At 43.4% G+C, this 16182-nt stretch overlaps 2 protein-coding genes across 4 annotated transcripts in view; one reads left to right on the top strand and one right to left on the bottom strand.

Moving 5' to 3' along the window:
* Nucleotides 1-97: 97 nt before the first annotated feature.
* On the bottom strand, nucleotides 98-4391 carry Cog1 (conserved oligomeric Golgi complex subunit 1). 3 transcript variants are annotated; one of them, XM_071779500.1, is made up of 10 exons: nucleotides 4034-4391; nucleotides 3696-3863; nucleotides 3316-3598; nucleotides 3043-3244; nucleotides 2549-2965; nucleotides 1572-2478; nucleotides 1212-1491; nucleotides 925-1134; nucleotides 775-821; nucleotides 98-422 (listed from the first exon to the last, which is right to left on the bottom strand). In XM_071779500.1, the coding sequence occupies exons 1-9, from the start codon at nucleotides 4171-4173 to the stop codon at nucleotides 804-806; spliced, it is 2625 nt and encodes an 874-aa protein (XP_071635601.1). In that variant the 5' UTR covers nucleotides 4174-4391; the 3' UTR covers nucleotides 98-422; nucleotides 775-803. The 3 variants fall into 3 exon arrangements, with proteins under 3 accessions (XP_071635601.1, XP_071635600.1, XP_071635602.1); XM_071779499.1 differs by lacking the exon at nucleotides 775-821; XM_071779501.1 differs by lacking the exons at nucleotides 775-821; nucleotides 3696-3863; nucleotides 4034-4391 and having other exon boundaries at nucleotides 3312-3539.
* Nucleotides 4392-4443: 52 nt separating this feature from the next.
* LOC139813785 (uncharacterized) overlaps nucleotides 4444-16182 on the top strand; it is a 43471-nt gene continuing 31732 nt past the window's right edge. Inside the window, exons 1-6 of the mRNA XM_071779498.1 lie at nucleotides 4444-5176; nucleotides 5699-5825; nucleotides 5946-6075; nucleotides 6171-6347; nucleotides 6591-6792; nucleotides 6867-7000. Of these exons, the coding sequence (XP_071635599.1) occupies nucleotides 5158-5176; nucleotides 5699-5825; nucleotides 5946-6075; nucleotides 6171-6347; nucleotides 6591-6792; nucleotides 6867-7000 (789 nt within the window). The 5' untranslated portion in view covers nucleotides 4444-5157. The remainder of the gene's footprint in view (nucleotides 5177-5698; nucleotides 5826-5945; nucleotides 6076-6170; nucleotides 6348-6590; nucleotides 6793-6866; nucleotides 7001-16182) is intronic.

The raw sequence follows: 16182 nt of genomic DNA, 5'->3' as shown, positions 1-16182 counted from the left end.
GATTCGATTCTCAATCCAGTTACCTTGTAGAAACATATAATTAATGACACAGACTTGTAAGAAAGATTAAACTGTGAGAAAAAGAAACGTTGCCACCTTTTGATTTATAAATCAATCGTATTTCGTTTGAAAAATCAAGTATTCTATTAAACTTTATAATACATATGTATAGATTAATTTTCATTGGTATAAAACAGATAATAGAAGCATGGTAGAAAGACATACTTATGCCTTCTAAAGGACTATAACGTATTATTTACAATGTATCATATATGACAATATTTACAATCTTCCTAAAACAAAAACGGTTAATTGCTGCTGCCGAACCAATCTGATCCCATCGCACCGAAAAACGCAGCCGCCCCGGATTTTATTGCACTGGTCGAGTCATTTTTCGCCTGCTCCTTCGTTATTTTCTTACGCTGCAAATAAATGCATATTTTAATATAAAAGATAATCATTTACATACATATTTGCAAAACTGTTAGTACCATTCGTGATCTCGTAAAAATAGACACATTTATAGAAACATTTATTAAATCACGTTGAGATTCTATATAGCTGTATAGTAGCTGTTATTTAAATTGCATTTAATTACAATACTATTATATTTTTTCCTAGCAAATCAATGTAACACAATTTCTATGTTACTTTTTCATCCTTTGAAATAAAAATAATGGGTAACATAAAAGGATAAATACAATTATATAATTGCATTAATTCAAAATTGATTAGTTGCAAAATCACGCCATGCAAATCACTTTACGGGCTTACCAAATCTATACATTCGTGATATTTTTATCTCAATCAAAGAGCAAAATCTAGGAATAGGTATATGTTTATTCAGACAATAATAAATGTATTTTAATTTGACAATTTTGCTATTAATTATATAACCGAAATATAAGAGTATTCGATACGTACCTGCGTTTTATCAGGTATTGGCACCGACAAAATTGGCAAATTCCTCGTTGGAGCGGTTATAGTTAATGGCGGGAACCATGGTGCTCCTGTACAAACTGCGAGTACCGCAGGCGGTTCGATTTTTCCATTGTCATTGCTGGTATGTTCATTGCGTGCACCCAACGTCGAATGCAATTGTTCTAAATGACTGACCAAGTTTCCAAATATCAACTAAAAAAAATTAGATATTTTAAATCTCTCATTGTTATCACATAAAAAATCTCTAGCTTTATTAATAATATACTAACCAAAGATCTTTGAACGGATTTTTTAACGTTGGTGTGGATAAACGGATTGAAGACATCGTAGTCGAATGGATCTATTTTCGCAAGCACCGCATCGGACGTTTTGATTGATAATTCATTAAGAATTTTGTTTTCATGGGGCACCATGAGCAACGTACAATATCTTATATCGTATAGTACTTGAAACGCTTGCTTTTGTCTGAGGTCCATGTTTTTAGACGCATTAAGATAATAATTAAATAATTCCGTAATGATGCTTTCGATAATTTGCTGCAGTACCCTCCTAAAATTTGAGAAACGGAATATATCATGAAAAATAAAGTGTCTCAATCTGTGTTGGACGGTGTTGCATCATTTACTTACTTTGGAAGCGTATGAGGTATAATCTTATTTAAATCTTTGCAGATGGCAGTCAAGAATTTTTGCAAGGGTATCGATGGCTGATACGGTATTAAAATTTCAGATTTTATTCGCTTTCCTTCTCCGGATTCTTCCTCGATGGTAACTTTCTCCCATTCCGATACGATCCAATGGACGCGCAATCCATCGATTGGCTCTCTCAATATATATTTCTTCATATGCTCAGATATTTTAACTTTATATATATTAGCCCAAATGGACCACATGCAAGTACTTTCTTCCTTTAGATTGTCGCAAACAGCTTGCCACTTGACATTCGTGATGGCGAGTCCAGATATTTTCGACGATGTAAAACACTTGTTTAAATTCGGACACAAAGTAGTTAATGCAAAGAGAAATCTTGCTAAAACTATAGCGTTTATATCACTTTGACCGTGTTTGGGTTTGTCATTGACGCATGTGTTCCTCATAAATTGTACAAGGTCTTCGATCTTTCCGATGCTGATTACTTGCAAATGTTCTTGGACTTCATTACGATCGGAGAATGAACTTGCAATTAAAGATATGTTCGCCGAAAGTAAATTATCTTTTATCGTTATCACTCGTTCGGTCTCGTATAAATAGTGCTCGAGATCGGACAATAGCGCATATAGACTTTCGTCGAATTTTTCGCACAATTTCATCACGTTTGGGGAAAATCCTTTAGCTTTCATTAGCAAGGACCTCTTGTTGTCCAATCCACCGTTCTTTGTAAGTTTCTGCGGAATGTCAGTAGGGGAATCTTTCCACACAAACCATCGTAAATCGTGTTCCGGAAATTCAAATTTATCATGCGCTACTTTATCGAGCAATTCTGCTATATCGGATTTTAAATCGGCCAGCGTATCAGTCCATTTATTCGTTATAATACCTATTAACAAATCATCGTTAATTATTAAAATAAATAGTGTATCTTTACCTTTTTATATAGATATAATTACATTTTGCTCGTTTAGTTATAATAGGCTGGAAGAATTCCATCCAGAAACTTATTCTCGGTAATGAAAGCTCTTCCCATATGGAATTCCAATTTTCAGGCAGGTTTACGCTGATAGCTTCTTCCCGAACATTGTACAGGCCTTTAATAGATACTATTAAATCTAATAATTTGGTGACCTCGTGATTAGAAAAATCGTTCACCCAATCCAACCAAGATTTAACGCTATCTTGAAGAGCCGATAAAGAAAAGTTTTTCGGTACATCCTGAACGAATGGTTTATGATGTTTGGTAACGGATGGCAGGAACTTTTCGAGTAAATCTTGATCTAAATCCAACTGCGATAGCAAAAAATACGCTTCTTGATCTTTTATGTCTGTTATAAACTGCAGGACTAAACCTCCAGGCGCATTATCCGCATCTGTAATCATGTAAAATAGTTGACAACGAAATTTTCTGTTTGCTGCATTAAGATCGTAAAACAAATAAGTTACTTACTTATAAAGCATGAATATATTAAGTGCACAGTTTGTATAAGTATTTTCATACACAACTTCAGCTTATTTTTGACACTGTCGTGACTTTCTCCTTTAACGACAGATTCGATGGCATGACTTCTCGAGGATATTAATCTTTCTAAAAGATTTGCAAACGACGATTCATTCAGAAACACGAGAGATGCCAAGCAGTTTGCGGCATTCTACAAGGTAAATATATCATTAGTACCTAACAATTAAATATCATGAAATAAGCAACAATTTGTATACCAACTGTGGTCGAAACGTCCAACGACTGCAATATTTTGTTGCATTCGTTGGATATGATGCTCCTAAACTGCATAATAACATCCCACTGCTTCAAAACAATTGGATATCTGTGCAACAGCTCGGTGCTGCCGACTTCGAACATTAGACTGTAATTTACATGTTGCGCTATTATGTATAACTGCGTGGCAAATAATAAATTCTGATTCTCAATGCTCGTCCAAATGTATTGCGGAATGTCCATTAGGATTTTGATTTGGATGATAACAGAGTGAAAAATGTGTCCCCTTCTACAAAAAATTACAGTTTGAATTCCATTGCTAACATAAATTTTTCATTTCGTATGCATTCAGATAACATATGCGAGTGATATTTAAAGAAGAATACTTGTCTAGCTTATCTTCGATCGGCTCGGTTTTAAAACCAATAAGATACTTCTTTTGCAATTCCCTAAATTGCTCCTCTATATTAGCGATTCTTGCGGTGACTTTCTCAGACGTGATCTTCATCTTCCCAATTGTGTCAGCAGCCAATATCAAGTCTCGATATCTTTCCCTGAAAATCATTAATATGAAAACTGACAGATTTGATGTAACTCTATGCACCTTTTTGTAAATTTCAAAGTGACAAGACAAACTTCGATAAACTTGTATAAAAAAATGTGCGTTTTACTAGTTAAAAAAGATTAATGGTAAGCTAAATTGAGCTAGGTGAGGAAGCCTTACCCAACCAACGTTCGCAATTCTATTTTCTTCCTGTCGCTTTCCAGTTGAATCTTTTTCTGAATCTCCTCGATCTCTTTAACGGTGTGCTGCTCGAACAACTTGTTTATGTCCAAGTCGAGGTAATTCGTCGTCGTCGTCATATTTCTAACGTTTCGTGCACTCTCTCTATCTCGATGATTAACAAGAAATCCCACGTCTGCCCACAGTGCCCACGTCCGCCCACGTCTCCCACGTAGCCCACAGGTTAGATCGCAGGTTAGACCGCCATCGGCTGTTTTATCGTGTATCGATAAACGCCTCGTGGAGCTGTGGAAACGTCATCCGGCGGACGTCCGTTAGTCGGCGCCGCACCTGTACTCGCCCTGCACCTGCGGCTCTCCCTCTGGGAGTTACGTGCTCCGAAAATGCTTATCAGGGGGAAGGCTCGTCCCTGACGTCGAGTACAGCCAAGTACAGCTAACCAAGTCGACGAGGCAGGCAGGCGCCCCGTCGAGGACGGTGCAAATTCCGAGTTCTCGCGCGTACGGCGGGCGGTGCGGCCCGGCGACGAGGATCACCCACCCCCGAGGTGCGCCGACATAATCGTCCCCGAAACGTCGGAATCGCCGCCGTGGACGAGGAGGAACGCTGCGATCCTGCGACCCGAGCGACGGGGGGGTGCGCTATTTGGTATGCGGCGGCTCTTTGTCACCGTGGGAAACTCCGGCGGATTCGTCTCGCGTGACTCGCGTCGCGTCGCGTGTCGCAGATAGTCCGGAGTCCGGACGTCCCGAGGAAGGTTATGTCGTCGGCGTAGCGCCGTCGCGCGGACGATCCACGATCGCCGTCACCCGGCTGCCGCTACCCGCCTTCCTTCCGGTCTCGGGGATCCGCTCCGCGAGCGAGCGATGAGATTTTTCGTCGCCCGGTGACATTCCCCACCCGCGTGGCGTGGCGACAGCAGGTGTGTCCCCTCGGGTCTACGGATGTGTGCGCGGGCACCCCACCACCGAGCCCGAGCCACCGACGACGTCGAGAGCAGCTCTCCGGTCTCCCCATCATCTCGGCATCGCGGTTTCGTCGTCGGCGAGACGGTAGCGGTGATGCGCGCTATCGGGCCGAAAACAACCTAATTGGGGGCCCCGATGACTGTCGACCACACGGGTGAGCATGCCTTCCTTGATTCTCGATTCTGCGTCGCGCCTTGGCGCGCGGGCCTTATCTCGCGACTCCGACGACGGACAAATGGCAAAGTTGAGCCGCTCCGCGACTTTCTTCTCGCCCCCTTTTTTTCTTTTTCCGGAATTAGCGCGTTCGCTGCAAGGACTCGCGCCCCGCGTTGCTATTTTCGCGCTCGGCGCGAAGAATCGGCGTTGGACGAGAACGAAAGTTTCGAGGTAGGGTAGGGGTTATATTTGCCAAACGAATTTGCCTCGGGGTCTAATATGCGAAATCTCTCCTTCCTCCTTGAGTGATGCGTACGTACACGTACCTTAAAAGGAATTGCGACGGTGTTTCGAAATAAATTATTTCGGAGTACAAAACGTGCCTATATATGCGCGACTCCTGGGTGTGATGTCCCAATGTGGTAAACCGGCCTGTCGGATATATTTCAATTTTTTTATATAATTTTGTTCCGAGTAGGAAAATGACAATCTTGTTACGTTCGGTATATTTTGAATGCAGATTACCACAAGAGAAAAAGGATGAGTGCCTCACTACCGTCACTTCAGCCAAATAGTCAAAGCTTGGAAAGGCAGAGACATGTCAGGACAACGACGGAAAGACTGTACAACAGTCTTACCAAGAAAAGGTTTGATTCTATTAATATTAGTCACTGGGATTAGTCATGCTAGATCTCTTATTTAGCCGTGTGTGCGCGCGCGTGGATGCTGCTGATGATTAAATGTGCGTTTCGTATGTGTGTTTCTAGGAAAGATCCGAAGCAAACAAACGTGGAAAGAATGTGGATAAACTACGAAGACTGCAAAGATGACTTTTGGGCGGCTATAAGACCTAATTATGATTATATTATGGATACTAATTTAATCGAAACTTGCAAGGTAAGTTTTTGAGATTTAGCTTACAAGTTTGTCAAACTTATGCATAGAGATTTAGCGTGAAAAGATAAACGTTGAATTATTTTCAATATTTTCAGGAAGCGAATGGTGAACTGACCAGTGAACTAACATGGGACGAAACGGACGTGTCGACGCAATCGTGGAATTTAAAGGAAGTCAGCAATCAATTTTCAGAGCTTTACTCGTGGTTAAGATTTCTTCAAGAAGTGGTCTATTCTAAGGAAGAAAATCTTCTAGACAAAAGCCTGCGTGCAGTATGTATCAGTGAATCTGACATATACTACGTTTACGCGAGCGTTACTTCTGTAGTAACTTACAACAATTCCCTTGTTTACGCGGAGTTAATCGTCATAAGTTACTACAGAACCCCTTTTACATGGAGGAATTATCGTAAGTTACTGCAGAAGTAACGCTCGCGTAAACATATAGATATTCAAAATATAAGATCAAATAAATCTCGCGTTAAAATTATTTAAAAAATTTGAATAAATCGTTAGACTCACATGGAGGAGCTGCGACGCAAGGCTTACAGACGCAAATTGTTCAATGAGCAAGCGGAAAAATTAATTTCTCGCGCCCCTGCTTTGAAAGACGAAGTGGCGTGGCGTGTAGATCACTTGAACGCAAAATGGGAACTAGTTGAGCAAATTATGGCGCCCATAGACCGACCAGTATCTAGTCAACAAGATATATCAGCGGGTAATTGTTGCCCCCTTAAAAAATTACATGTCTCTCGCATGTTTGCCAATGTACGCGTGATCGATTTGTTCCAGACTTTGAACGTGAAGTGAAATGTCTGAGAAAATGGTTACGAGAAATGGAGTCGCGTCTTCCACTTTTGAAACCTTCGAATTTCTGCGTCAACTGGACTCTGCCGGAACTGGAGGAAAAAGCGCTGGAGCTCATGGTAAGTACCGCTTTCTATTATTATTGTATTCAGGTAGTAACGTAATTATTAGTGTTTCATTCTGTCTTTCTTATTCGTCGTCAAATTTCACCATGTGGTTCACATTTTACGGACAGATGTCCCTTTGGGTCTCCCTTTTATTTTTCTTTGTTTCATTTTACTATAGGAAAGGTCAGTCCGCTTGTAGAAAAGAATGCTTTTGTATAGAAATATAGCATATGTTTCAACATGATCGTTTTTCTATATATTAGAATTAAATAATTAACAAATAAATGTTTAAAAATTTTATTGTTAGTCACTATAAAGACAGGTGAACGTCTTTAAAGTTCCCCTCGGGTAACTTTTGTGCATGCGCTTGTTCTTGCCTTCCTGTTTTTCTTTCCCTAAGTAAATTGGATAGCGTAAAATGCGCACGAAGCGGAACGGAGCATATAAATATGCTGATGATTTAGCTTTACTAGCTGAGGCAACCCGTTTATTAACCGATTTAATTGTTAACGGCGAAGCGGCGAATGCTAGGAAGCGGCACGATTCGGCGGAATACGTGCTAAGAATAATGCCGCGTTGGTTGGAGCACGTGCGTGGCGCACCGGGCTGAATTTTCGCTGGCTTAAGAGACCGGCCAACGCAACAGGCCAACAGCTAAGCTAAGGCTAACAAGAGGAACGGATGTGATGGCGTACTCAGCTAACTCAGCTGGGAGTGGGGAGCGAACACTCGGCGGCGCGTACCCGCGTACCCCACAGTCCCCCACGTTTGTTGTTTTGTTCCGGGCTCCGATCTTTGCCGAAGGCTCGCGTTCGGACGCAAACGATGCGCTTCGTTGCGCGCTGGAGAGACCGAGGAGGCTAAGCAGCTGCCTGCCGGCTGCACGAGCCGACAGAGTTCGCCGTTCCACGGTCGCCGCCGGTGGACGGGCACGTTACAACGAGCACGTTGATCCAAGGTTCCCTTCCTCCTCGTCCTCTCTTCTTTCTTTCTTCCTTCCCCTCCATCCACGATCATCTCTTCCCCGGTTCTTTTCGCGTCTCTTTCCGTTTCTTCGCTTCTTCGTCTTCCCTTTCCGTTTCCGTCTAGTTCTCATCCCCCTTTTTTCTAGAGCGTCCGCTATATTTAAACGCAAATGGTGCGCGTCTTTTGTGTTTCGACCTGTGTGATCGCGGTATCCCTCACGTAGGGTCTCTCTGTGTGCAACGCGTGGCTCGGCTGGCTTTCCGGCTCACGACCTCACGTATCACCGGCATCTTATACCGCCAGAGCAACCCCCTCCGTTTACCCTTCTCGAAAAGCAGCGGGAGTTCATCTCGGGAGGAATCCACGGTCATAATCGCCGTGGGTATCCGTGGGTCAGCCAGACCGGAGTCTCTTCTTCCTACGGGTGTCGGGTCTAACCGGCCACCGCCGCTCGGGCTCTCTCTCTCTCTCTCTCTCTCTCTCTCTCCCCTTCTTCCTTCGCCTCCTACTCGTTTTTCCATCCGTCCGTCCGTCCGTCCGTCCGTCCCGTCTAACCGAGACATACCACGGCAACGACTCGGAGCTCGAACTTCTTCGCGCGGTCCATTCGACGTGGTTTCTCCGCCGCCGTCGCCGCCGATTACCGCGAACGAACCTTGGCGTGACCCCGCGCGGCGCGGCGTGGCGAAGGAGTCATTCATGCGTCGTGACGAGCACGAGTGCGACGAAATCGCCGCGAGAAAGCGGGGAACTGGGGGTCCGAGGCGTTTGAGAGAAACGACGCCTCTCGACCCGTCTCGTCGTCCCGTCCTCGGTCTGTGCCGGCTGTGAAGAAAAAGAAAGAAAGAAAGAAAGAAAGATGCGCTTCGTTCGCGAGTGCTCGTAGTGCTACAGCGTGCGGGGATGCTCCACTGTCGCTTCTCGTTTCTTCTCTCGTGTGGTTCCTCCTTCTTGTGGATACGCGTGCTGTCTCGACACGTCGTCTCGCTTTCGCGCTGACCGTACAACGGCGCGCCGGTGCGCTCTTCCTCCTCGGCATAGTGGATATGCATTTTGGTAAGCTCAACCGAATGGAAAAACTTATCGTTTTCTCTTATCTAACGAGGAAGCTTCGACGGAGCTCGTATTCGAAGTATCGATCGAACGACGTGCCTCGCCGCCCCGTTGATCTAGCCGCTGATTAAAGCAGCATTGTTTCGAGGCACGTGAACGTAAAAAGTGCGCGGCAAAGATAATGGAATTTAGAACGTGAAAGTCGGTGCTCCGAGTGGAGTGCTCCGATCCAGAGAGGGAGATACGCGCTTGTATTTTCCTGTCTGGCGAACTCGTTGCATCCATCTCAATATATTTTACGCGCGTTGTTGCTAACCGAAGCCCAATTTCCTCCGTCGATCCGCGCTTCTATTCAGAGTTTTTCATTCGAGATAACACCTTGAGCCAGTTCCGAGCATCCGCGCTTCTAATTCCCCGGCGCGGCGCGGCATGACTGAGATTCATCGTGATATTTGTCCCGTTATTGTTACACCGACAAAAAAAAACCACAATGAAACAATGAAGCAATTACAAACGCTATTGGCCCAATCTGAGCAATGCATCTATGATCGTGCCGCTTGGCTCTCGAACGAGAAACCGTTCGTATATTAACTATTAACTTATCGGATTTTCCTTTCATGGGTGTAAAAAACGAAAGGAAAATTGTTGTACAAAAAGTTACGTTATACTCGCGTTTTACTCGGTGTTTTATTTTCGATATTATGTCAATAGTATTCGATAAAGCGTAGCACATAAAATAATAATAACAGTTGTTATCGTCAAGATTAAGATCATGGAAACCGGAAAGTCCGTGCGCGTTCCGATCGGGCGGTATACTTATCATATACTTTAATTGCATACCTCGAGCACACATCGATCCTCTCGTTCGTGCTCCGCGATCTTATTACGCTCGAGCTCCGGTCCACATATTATTTTCCCGCCGCGTTTGGTCATCGACACTCCATACCCAGTACCCACGCGGTGCGTGGATGCTCCGTTGAACGACATTCGTGGACGTTGAAGTCGGTCGTTCGAGGTCAAGCGAGTTCAACGCGGAATTGTCCGTATAAAGAGAAAGTAGATCTTTTGTGGAATTTTATGAGAGCCGGTCGCGCGGAGTATCCGGTAATCGCGCGGATTCCCTGATATCGCCTCTAATCGTTTTGCATTAAATTTAAATTTAATTATCTGTCACGGAGGAAAGGGAAGGTATAATTGTGCCCTCCCGTCCTTTCGACTTTCTATCCGTGTGCCCACGATACCCTTACGTCACAATATCGTCAAGTAACTCGTTTGCCAGTTATTTGCCAGTTGCATATCGCTTAAAAGAGAAAGTCGGGGGGCAGAGAGGAACATCAGTCGGCTTGACGTTAACGTCCATCCGGCTGTAATGGCTAATTAATATCTGGGACGATTCGCCGACGCAACCCATTCAGACGGATGCCCGAACTCGGGAGAAAATGAAGCCGCGATGCTGGACAGTAGCCGTTTGGCTTTTGAACCAGTTGAGAGTATTTTTGGAAGCGCGCACACGGCCTTTCGTCACATCACACGCAACTCCATACTCGCGCGACATTAGAACGATTGCCCTCGTTTCGAGAGAGAGAAAAACTATCTCTCGCGTTAGAAACGTAAGACGGATTTTTCGCGAGCGGCGCTGTAACAGATTTTAAATAGATCGAGTTGGTGGCGAGGCAAGTTCAAGCCACGCGGTGGAAATTATTCTCGTTTTCTATCCCCGCGTATCGTGCGTAACGTTAAGTGTGCAGATTAGATTCGCGATTGATACGACATCCGTGTGATTATGCAAAACGCAGTGTGCACAAGTGAAACTGCAATATACCTTTTGCTGCCCGATGTTTACGTTTAATTCGATTCTACAAATCGACCTTCCGCGCCATCAGGCATTGCGGTGATGAAATATTATCGCGGGTTAAATTTATCGGAATTGATCTTAAATTTATCGATGGAGTAATCAATATAGTATTTATACGTCACATGATTATGTTCGATGATACTTTTAACGATGTTTCGTATTGTTCGTTTTATGCGAATTTTGTAAACTCTATGCCTGTTGTCTTCGTATAACCGCGCGTGATAAAAATCGTTAACATTCACGATAAGATTGCAACAGATTCGTAGATAGAAACAATACCAACTTGATTTCAAAGTTCAAACGGCTACGTGTTCGATAACGATATAACGCTTTACGAGCTTTATCAGCGATACATAATTTGGTCACCTCGTAGGCGGGTATAATTCTTTCGCGGTACGCCGCCGTTAGAACTCCGTTCTCGAAAATTTACGAGATGCTCGCGAAACCGCAAATCCGACCATTGACAAAACCGAAGCTGCTCTACCGTGGAATACAGCGGGACGCCCAATAAGAACGCGACGAGAAATGAGGTGAGGACGGCCTGGATAACTCGGTTAGCAGCTGCGCGAGTGGAAGGTCCCGGACGTGATCTTATTCGCGTTTACACCAATACACCTGCAATTTGAATATATTGCGTTAAAAAGGCTCGGTCTCTCTCTCTCTCTCTCTTCAAATTACGTTTGAATTTAAAACGAGACTAAATTACTAAGTATCGCCCAAAGATGAAACGTTCGGATGATTTCTGGTACGCGGCTGCATCTTCTTTTATATACGAAGACTATAATCACTCGTCAAGTATGCATCGCGCGCACGCGATGCATGATCGCGAGGATACTCCGCGATGGAAACTCGCGGTGCTGTCGTGCTTGCGTCACCAACGCGCGCGGTGTATACTGTAAGTGAAAGGGAATAGAAAATTTTTACCCCGGCTAAAGTATTTTTGTTTTACGGCGCTCCGCGAATGCGAGATTTACGATTACGCGCGGTGCATAACGCGTTGCGACGCGAAATCGCATACGTGCGTATATATGCACCAATCTGTTTGATTGTCGCTCCGAACGAGATTGCTTTATCGCGGCACTGCCTATACGGGTGTAAATTATTGGCAGTGGTACTCTTTTCCCTCCCGCGTAATTTGCATTCCGTTCCACATATACGAATCGAAGTGTTTCGAGATTTAAATCAAGCTGTTTAACGTTAACAACTTGGAGGAAATTGAGAAGGAATTTTAAATGGAAATTTTACTCCAAGGATCGCGATTATGAATAATATCAAGTCTCCGATATTCGAAAGTCACGGGAAGCCTCGCAGCGCATTTGACATATTATAGCTCGATGGCCGCATAAAAAAAGGAAGCCTTAGAGCGATGATTGTTCTTATGCTGCTGAAGAGAATTGCAAATGACGTATTACAGGATGTTTTATAAAGTATTGAAAAGAATATCACGAATCACGATGAATAGAAGCCGCGACTGTGCGAATTTTGTGCGCCGCACGAACAGCTCGGCTTGAATTGGATCAGTTAAATAGAAGCCCCGCCGGACGAATCATCTTTTGAATGCGCACCATCGTAGCGGCTATAATCGAAAGGTTAATATTACCACGTTGCCGGAAAGTTGATGCGTCTTTTTTTTCATTGTACTCGTCATATTATAGAGTCATTTGCCTTTGCGTGTATGGGTGCGCTGACTCACTCGCCTGGCGTCACCCGTTAACTAGGAACACTGATGTGACCACCATTTCCGAGTTGGATAGAACTTGTAGCGTATCCTTCAAGCTACAGAGGCTCCCAGACTTGCAAGAAATACGCGTTAGTTTCAAAAACACGTTTAGATTATGCGTTATTTTTATATCATTAAAATTAAATTTACGATATCGTAATATTCGTAATAAATTGATTCGTTTCAGGTTTCAGGTATATCGGAGTAGTGTGGTAAGAGTTGTAGTTTATTACATTCTGGGAGCAGTTTTCTAAGAACGAAAGAGTAATAGAACGCGCGTAAAGGAAAATGTATAGTGAAATAAAAATATACAAAATGCAGGAAGAACGTGTAGAAATAAAACTAAAAGAGAGAAAAGTATAGCTATATAAGAAGCGTTAAGAAGAAGCGTCGAGGATAGAAGAAAGAAGGAAGAAAGAAGAAGTGGAGTAGTTACAATTTCTAGATATAGTAAAAAAATATGTAATAGAAGGAAATTACGTAAAAGGGAACGAGAAACCGTAAGATTTTGCCGAGATAAAATAATATACCAAATGCGCGAATGATACGAATGTGAATTCACCGTATATTTTTCTACGTGCCTGTTGCAAAATATACCGTGTGGGAGGCTTACCGCTAGACTCGCGAAACTATTACCGTGTACCGCGCCGCAGCGGCTGTACACAGTTACCTTGGGTATATCTTGAATTCTTAGATAGCGTCGGCACGTCCCGCTGGTTACGGAAGTAAAAATCGCTTAGTGAACGCACAAAGTGCCGGTGGTCTGAGCCTCAGACCAGACGATTACCACGTTTTGCCTGCGATTTAACCTTCCACGTTTACCAGTGCGACCTCAAATAACAGACCGCGACGTACCGTGACATCGTTTTTCAGGAATAAACGCAAGACTACACGGAGGTGAAGAAATTAGTACCGGAGTGTACACTTTCTCTTTCCCACACAAAGTAGAAACTTGATCCTGCCTCGTGAATCGATGAAGATTGGAGGAGTCCTTCTCTTAACAGGACATTAACTGCTTTAATGAATATTGGCGCGCTCGCACCGTTCGTCGATGGAGATGCACCGTATAAGGCAACGTTTGAAAAATAATCGTTTCCTGGTGCAGCGCGAGAATTTATCTGGGGGGACGTTAACAAAAAAGAAAATTGCATAAAAATGGTGAAGAAAAAATTTTACATGGCAAAACATAATGACAGTAATGACAAATTAACTTTCTCCAAGCGGTGGCAGTAGACAGTCTTACTCATCGTACAGAGCGTGTCGATAAATCATGATTAGATTGTATGCCGAAAGAGATTTCTCGATAGAGCCTTTCAACCTGGATTGAAAGAAGCGGCACGGTAATAACAGCGCTCTTCTGCGACTTGGTCGGAAATATATGGGGCGTTCTCGACGAAAGACTCTTTACCTTCCGTATATATAACTAATATAGAAATTCTGAAATAATAAATGGGAATTAGAATATACATTTTTTTTTAAGATGGAAAGTTTCTTGGCTACATATAATTGCGCAGATTATCTTGCTTCTAAAGAGAACTTGGAAGAACTGTTCCCGGAACAAAATAAAATATCATTGTTTTCGCTACCACGGAATATACCAAAGTACGAAATTTTCTTTAAAACAATTTTACTATTTCAAACTTTTATGAAAACTGCACGTTTTTATAAAAGTTAAAAGTGTAATTTTCACGATTTAACGTGATCGAATAACGCGAGTATTCAAATGTCCCCATTTTTAGCCGGAACACCCAGTAGAGAACCTATGTAGAGAACCTATCATGGGCTGATCTATTCTTCGAAACAATTTGAGCGATCCAGCAGCCAGCGTCGGTCTTCGAATCGCTCGAAGGTACAGCCGCGCCCAGAGAGTTATCGGCGCTCGTTCGTCTCAGATTAATCTCCATTCTGGTGGTGATATCGTCCCGATTTTTCGCTAGTCACGATACCGCGTGATCTCCACGGTATGTTTTCCATCGATCGAAACCGATACGCTCGGAACGCGAACGGTGTACGGACAAGTCATGCTCTGAAAACCGAGACGTTGTACTTGTGCAACGTAAAAGTTCTAACGTTATAAGCCGACAATATTTTGACAAGCGCGCCGCCACGATATATCGCGTTATATCGCGTGTATTAGATAATAGAACATATCCGCGCCACGCCACTATCAATTTAATTCATCCAAGACTCGTATATACTCCGGGTATTCAAGACCCTGGCGCTTTCGATTAAAACGTAAAGCGTAACACTACATTATGACTTGTCTGATCGCCGCGCGCGCCGTCGAGATTTTATTCTCCGTTTTATCACGTAGAAATCTAATTTGTCAGGCCTCCGCCTCGGCGGAATCTCACAGATTTTCCATTTCGTCACGTAGAAATTTCAATTATGTCTCTCGCAATAATGATTGTTAATTTCGTAACGTGTGATAATATCAGGTTCGTTGAATTATTCAATGCATAGAATCGCTCTTATCTACTTTTACTATCGCCGCGGGTTCTCGCGTGATTCGACACGCCGCGGCCGGCTGGTCGTTTCACTCGTCATCGTCGACCGACATAAGGACACATTATCACTGGCCGCGCGACAGGATTACGGACTGTCTGGGAGACAGGCACATCGCGTGTCTTTGAGAGCCCGCATCTTGCATGACATTATATCGTCGTCATGCGTTACGTTCGCCCGCACAACCTGCTTCCTGTTACGCGTCGCGTAATGCTTTCCACGATGTCATTGTCACGAAGATATAGATGCCGTAAAAATAGCGACGACGTTTCGTCGTGAGCGAAGCTGTTATTGGCGAAAGGAAAAGTGATCAGGTTGACCTTCACATTGATTTTTTCCAACGCGATGGATTTTCTAAGCCGCAACGTACCAAGGTTGTTGCCCCAACGTCAACGTCGGGACCTTCAACTTGAGATGAGCCGACGACAAGTATAGGATAGAAACCAGTCGAGGAGCTGGAAAGACCAGCCGCTTTTAATTTCCATCTCGGGAAAAGAATATTCTCTTCACGCATATTTCATTCATAAATAATCGTGCGGGAAATAATTTTCTCGTTACACAATTTTGTTTATTATAACTTTCCAATTTTTTACACATTCTCCATTTCTCATTCTATAAATTTTATTCCCGATTTATTTCCGCAATTTTCTCGATCTCGATCGCAACGCGCGAGATCCTTTCCGTCTTTCTTGAGATGCTTGAGAGCTTTTCTTTTCCCCGGATGGTATAAACCTTTGCTATAAAAAAGAAAAAATGAATATAGCGTAGATCTGCGAATATATCTGTCCGTTATATATGCAAATATTGCAAATATAATAGATAAGCGGAATAATCTGTGACTGGTAGCACACGTCACATATTTCATTCCGTGGCGTGAAACTACCGCGGTATCGCTGAATGTCAATAACAACCGGCAATCGGCATTCGTGGACCGCCACCGATGCAGCGTCTCCCCGTCTCGCGTTCCACGCGGCAGCTTGACATCATGCAGCTGCGTCTCGCTATGGATTCAACTATAAATTACACCCTACCTTGGATAAGGCTGGTCGTGTTTCTCTTTTCAGCATACGTATACACATATACATACACACACGC

Source organism: Temnothorax longispinosus, chromosome 5 (genome assembly GCF_030848805.1).
Source record: "Temnothorax longispinosus isolate EJ_2023e chromosome 5, Tlon_JGU_v1, whole genome shotgun sequence".
Lineage (NCBI taxonomy): Eukaryota > Metazoa > Arthropoda > Insecta > Hymenoptera > Formicidae > Temnothorax > Temnothorax longispinosus.
The sequence above is the reverse complement of the archived record's forward strand: the minus strand, read 5'-3'. Positions and strand labels throughout refer to the sequence as shown.

Excerpts from the sequence above, each read along its gene's own strand:
- Cog1 (XM_071779499.1), bottom strand. The coding sequence starts at position 4,173 with ATGACGACGACGACGAATTACCTCGACTTGGACATAAACAAGTTGTTC. Across the intron at positions 2,966-3,042 it reads AATATATTCATGCTTTATAA|ATGCGGATAATGCGCCTGGA; the intron begins GTAAGTAACTTA and ends ACATGATTACAG. Across the intron at positions 2,479-2,548 it reads TATAACTAAACGAGCAAAAT|GTATTATAACGAATAAATGG; the intron begins GTAATTATATCT and ends ATTTGTTAATAG.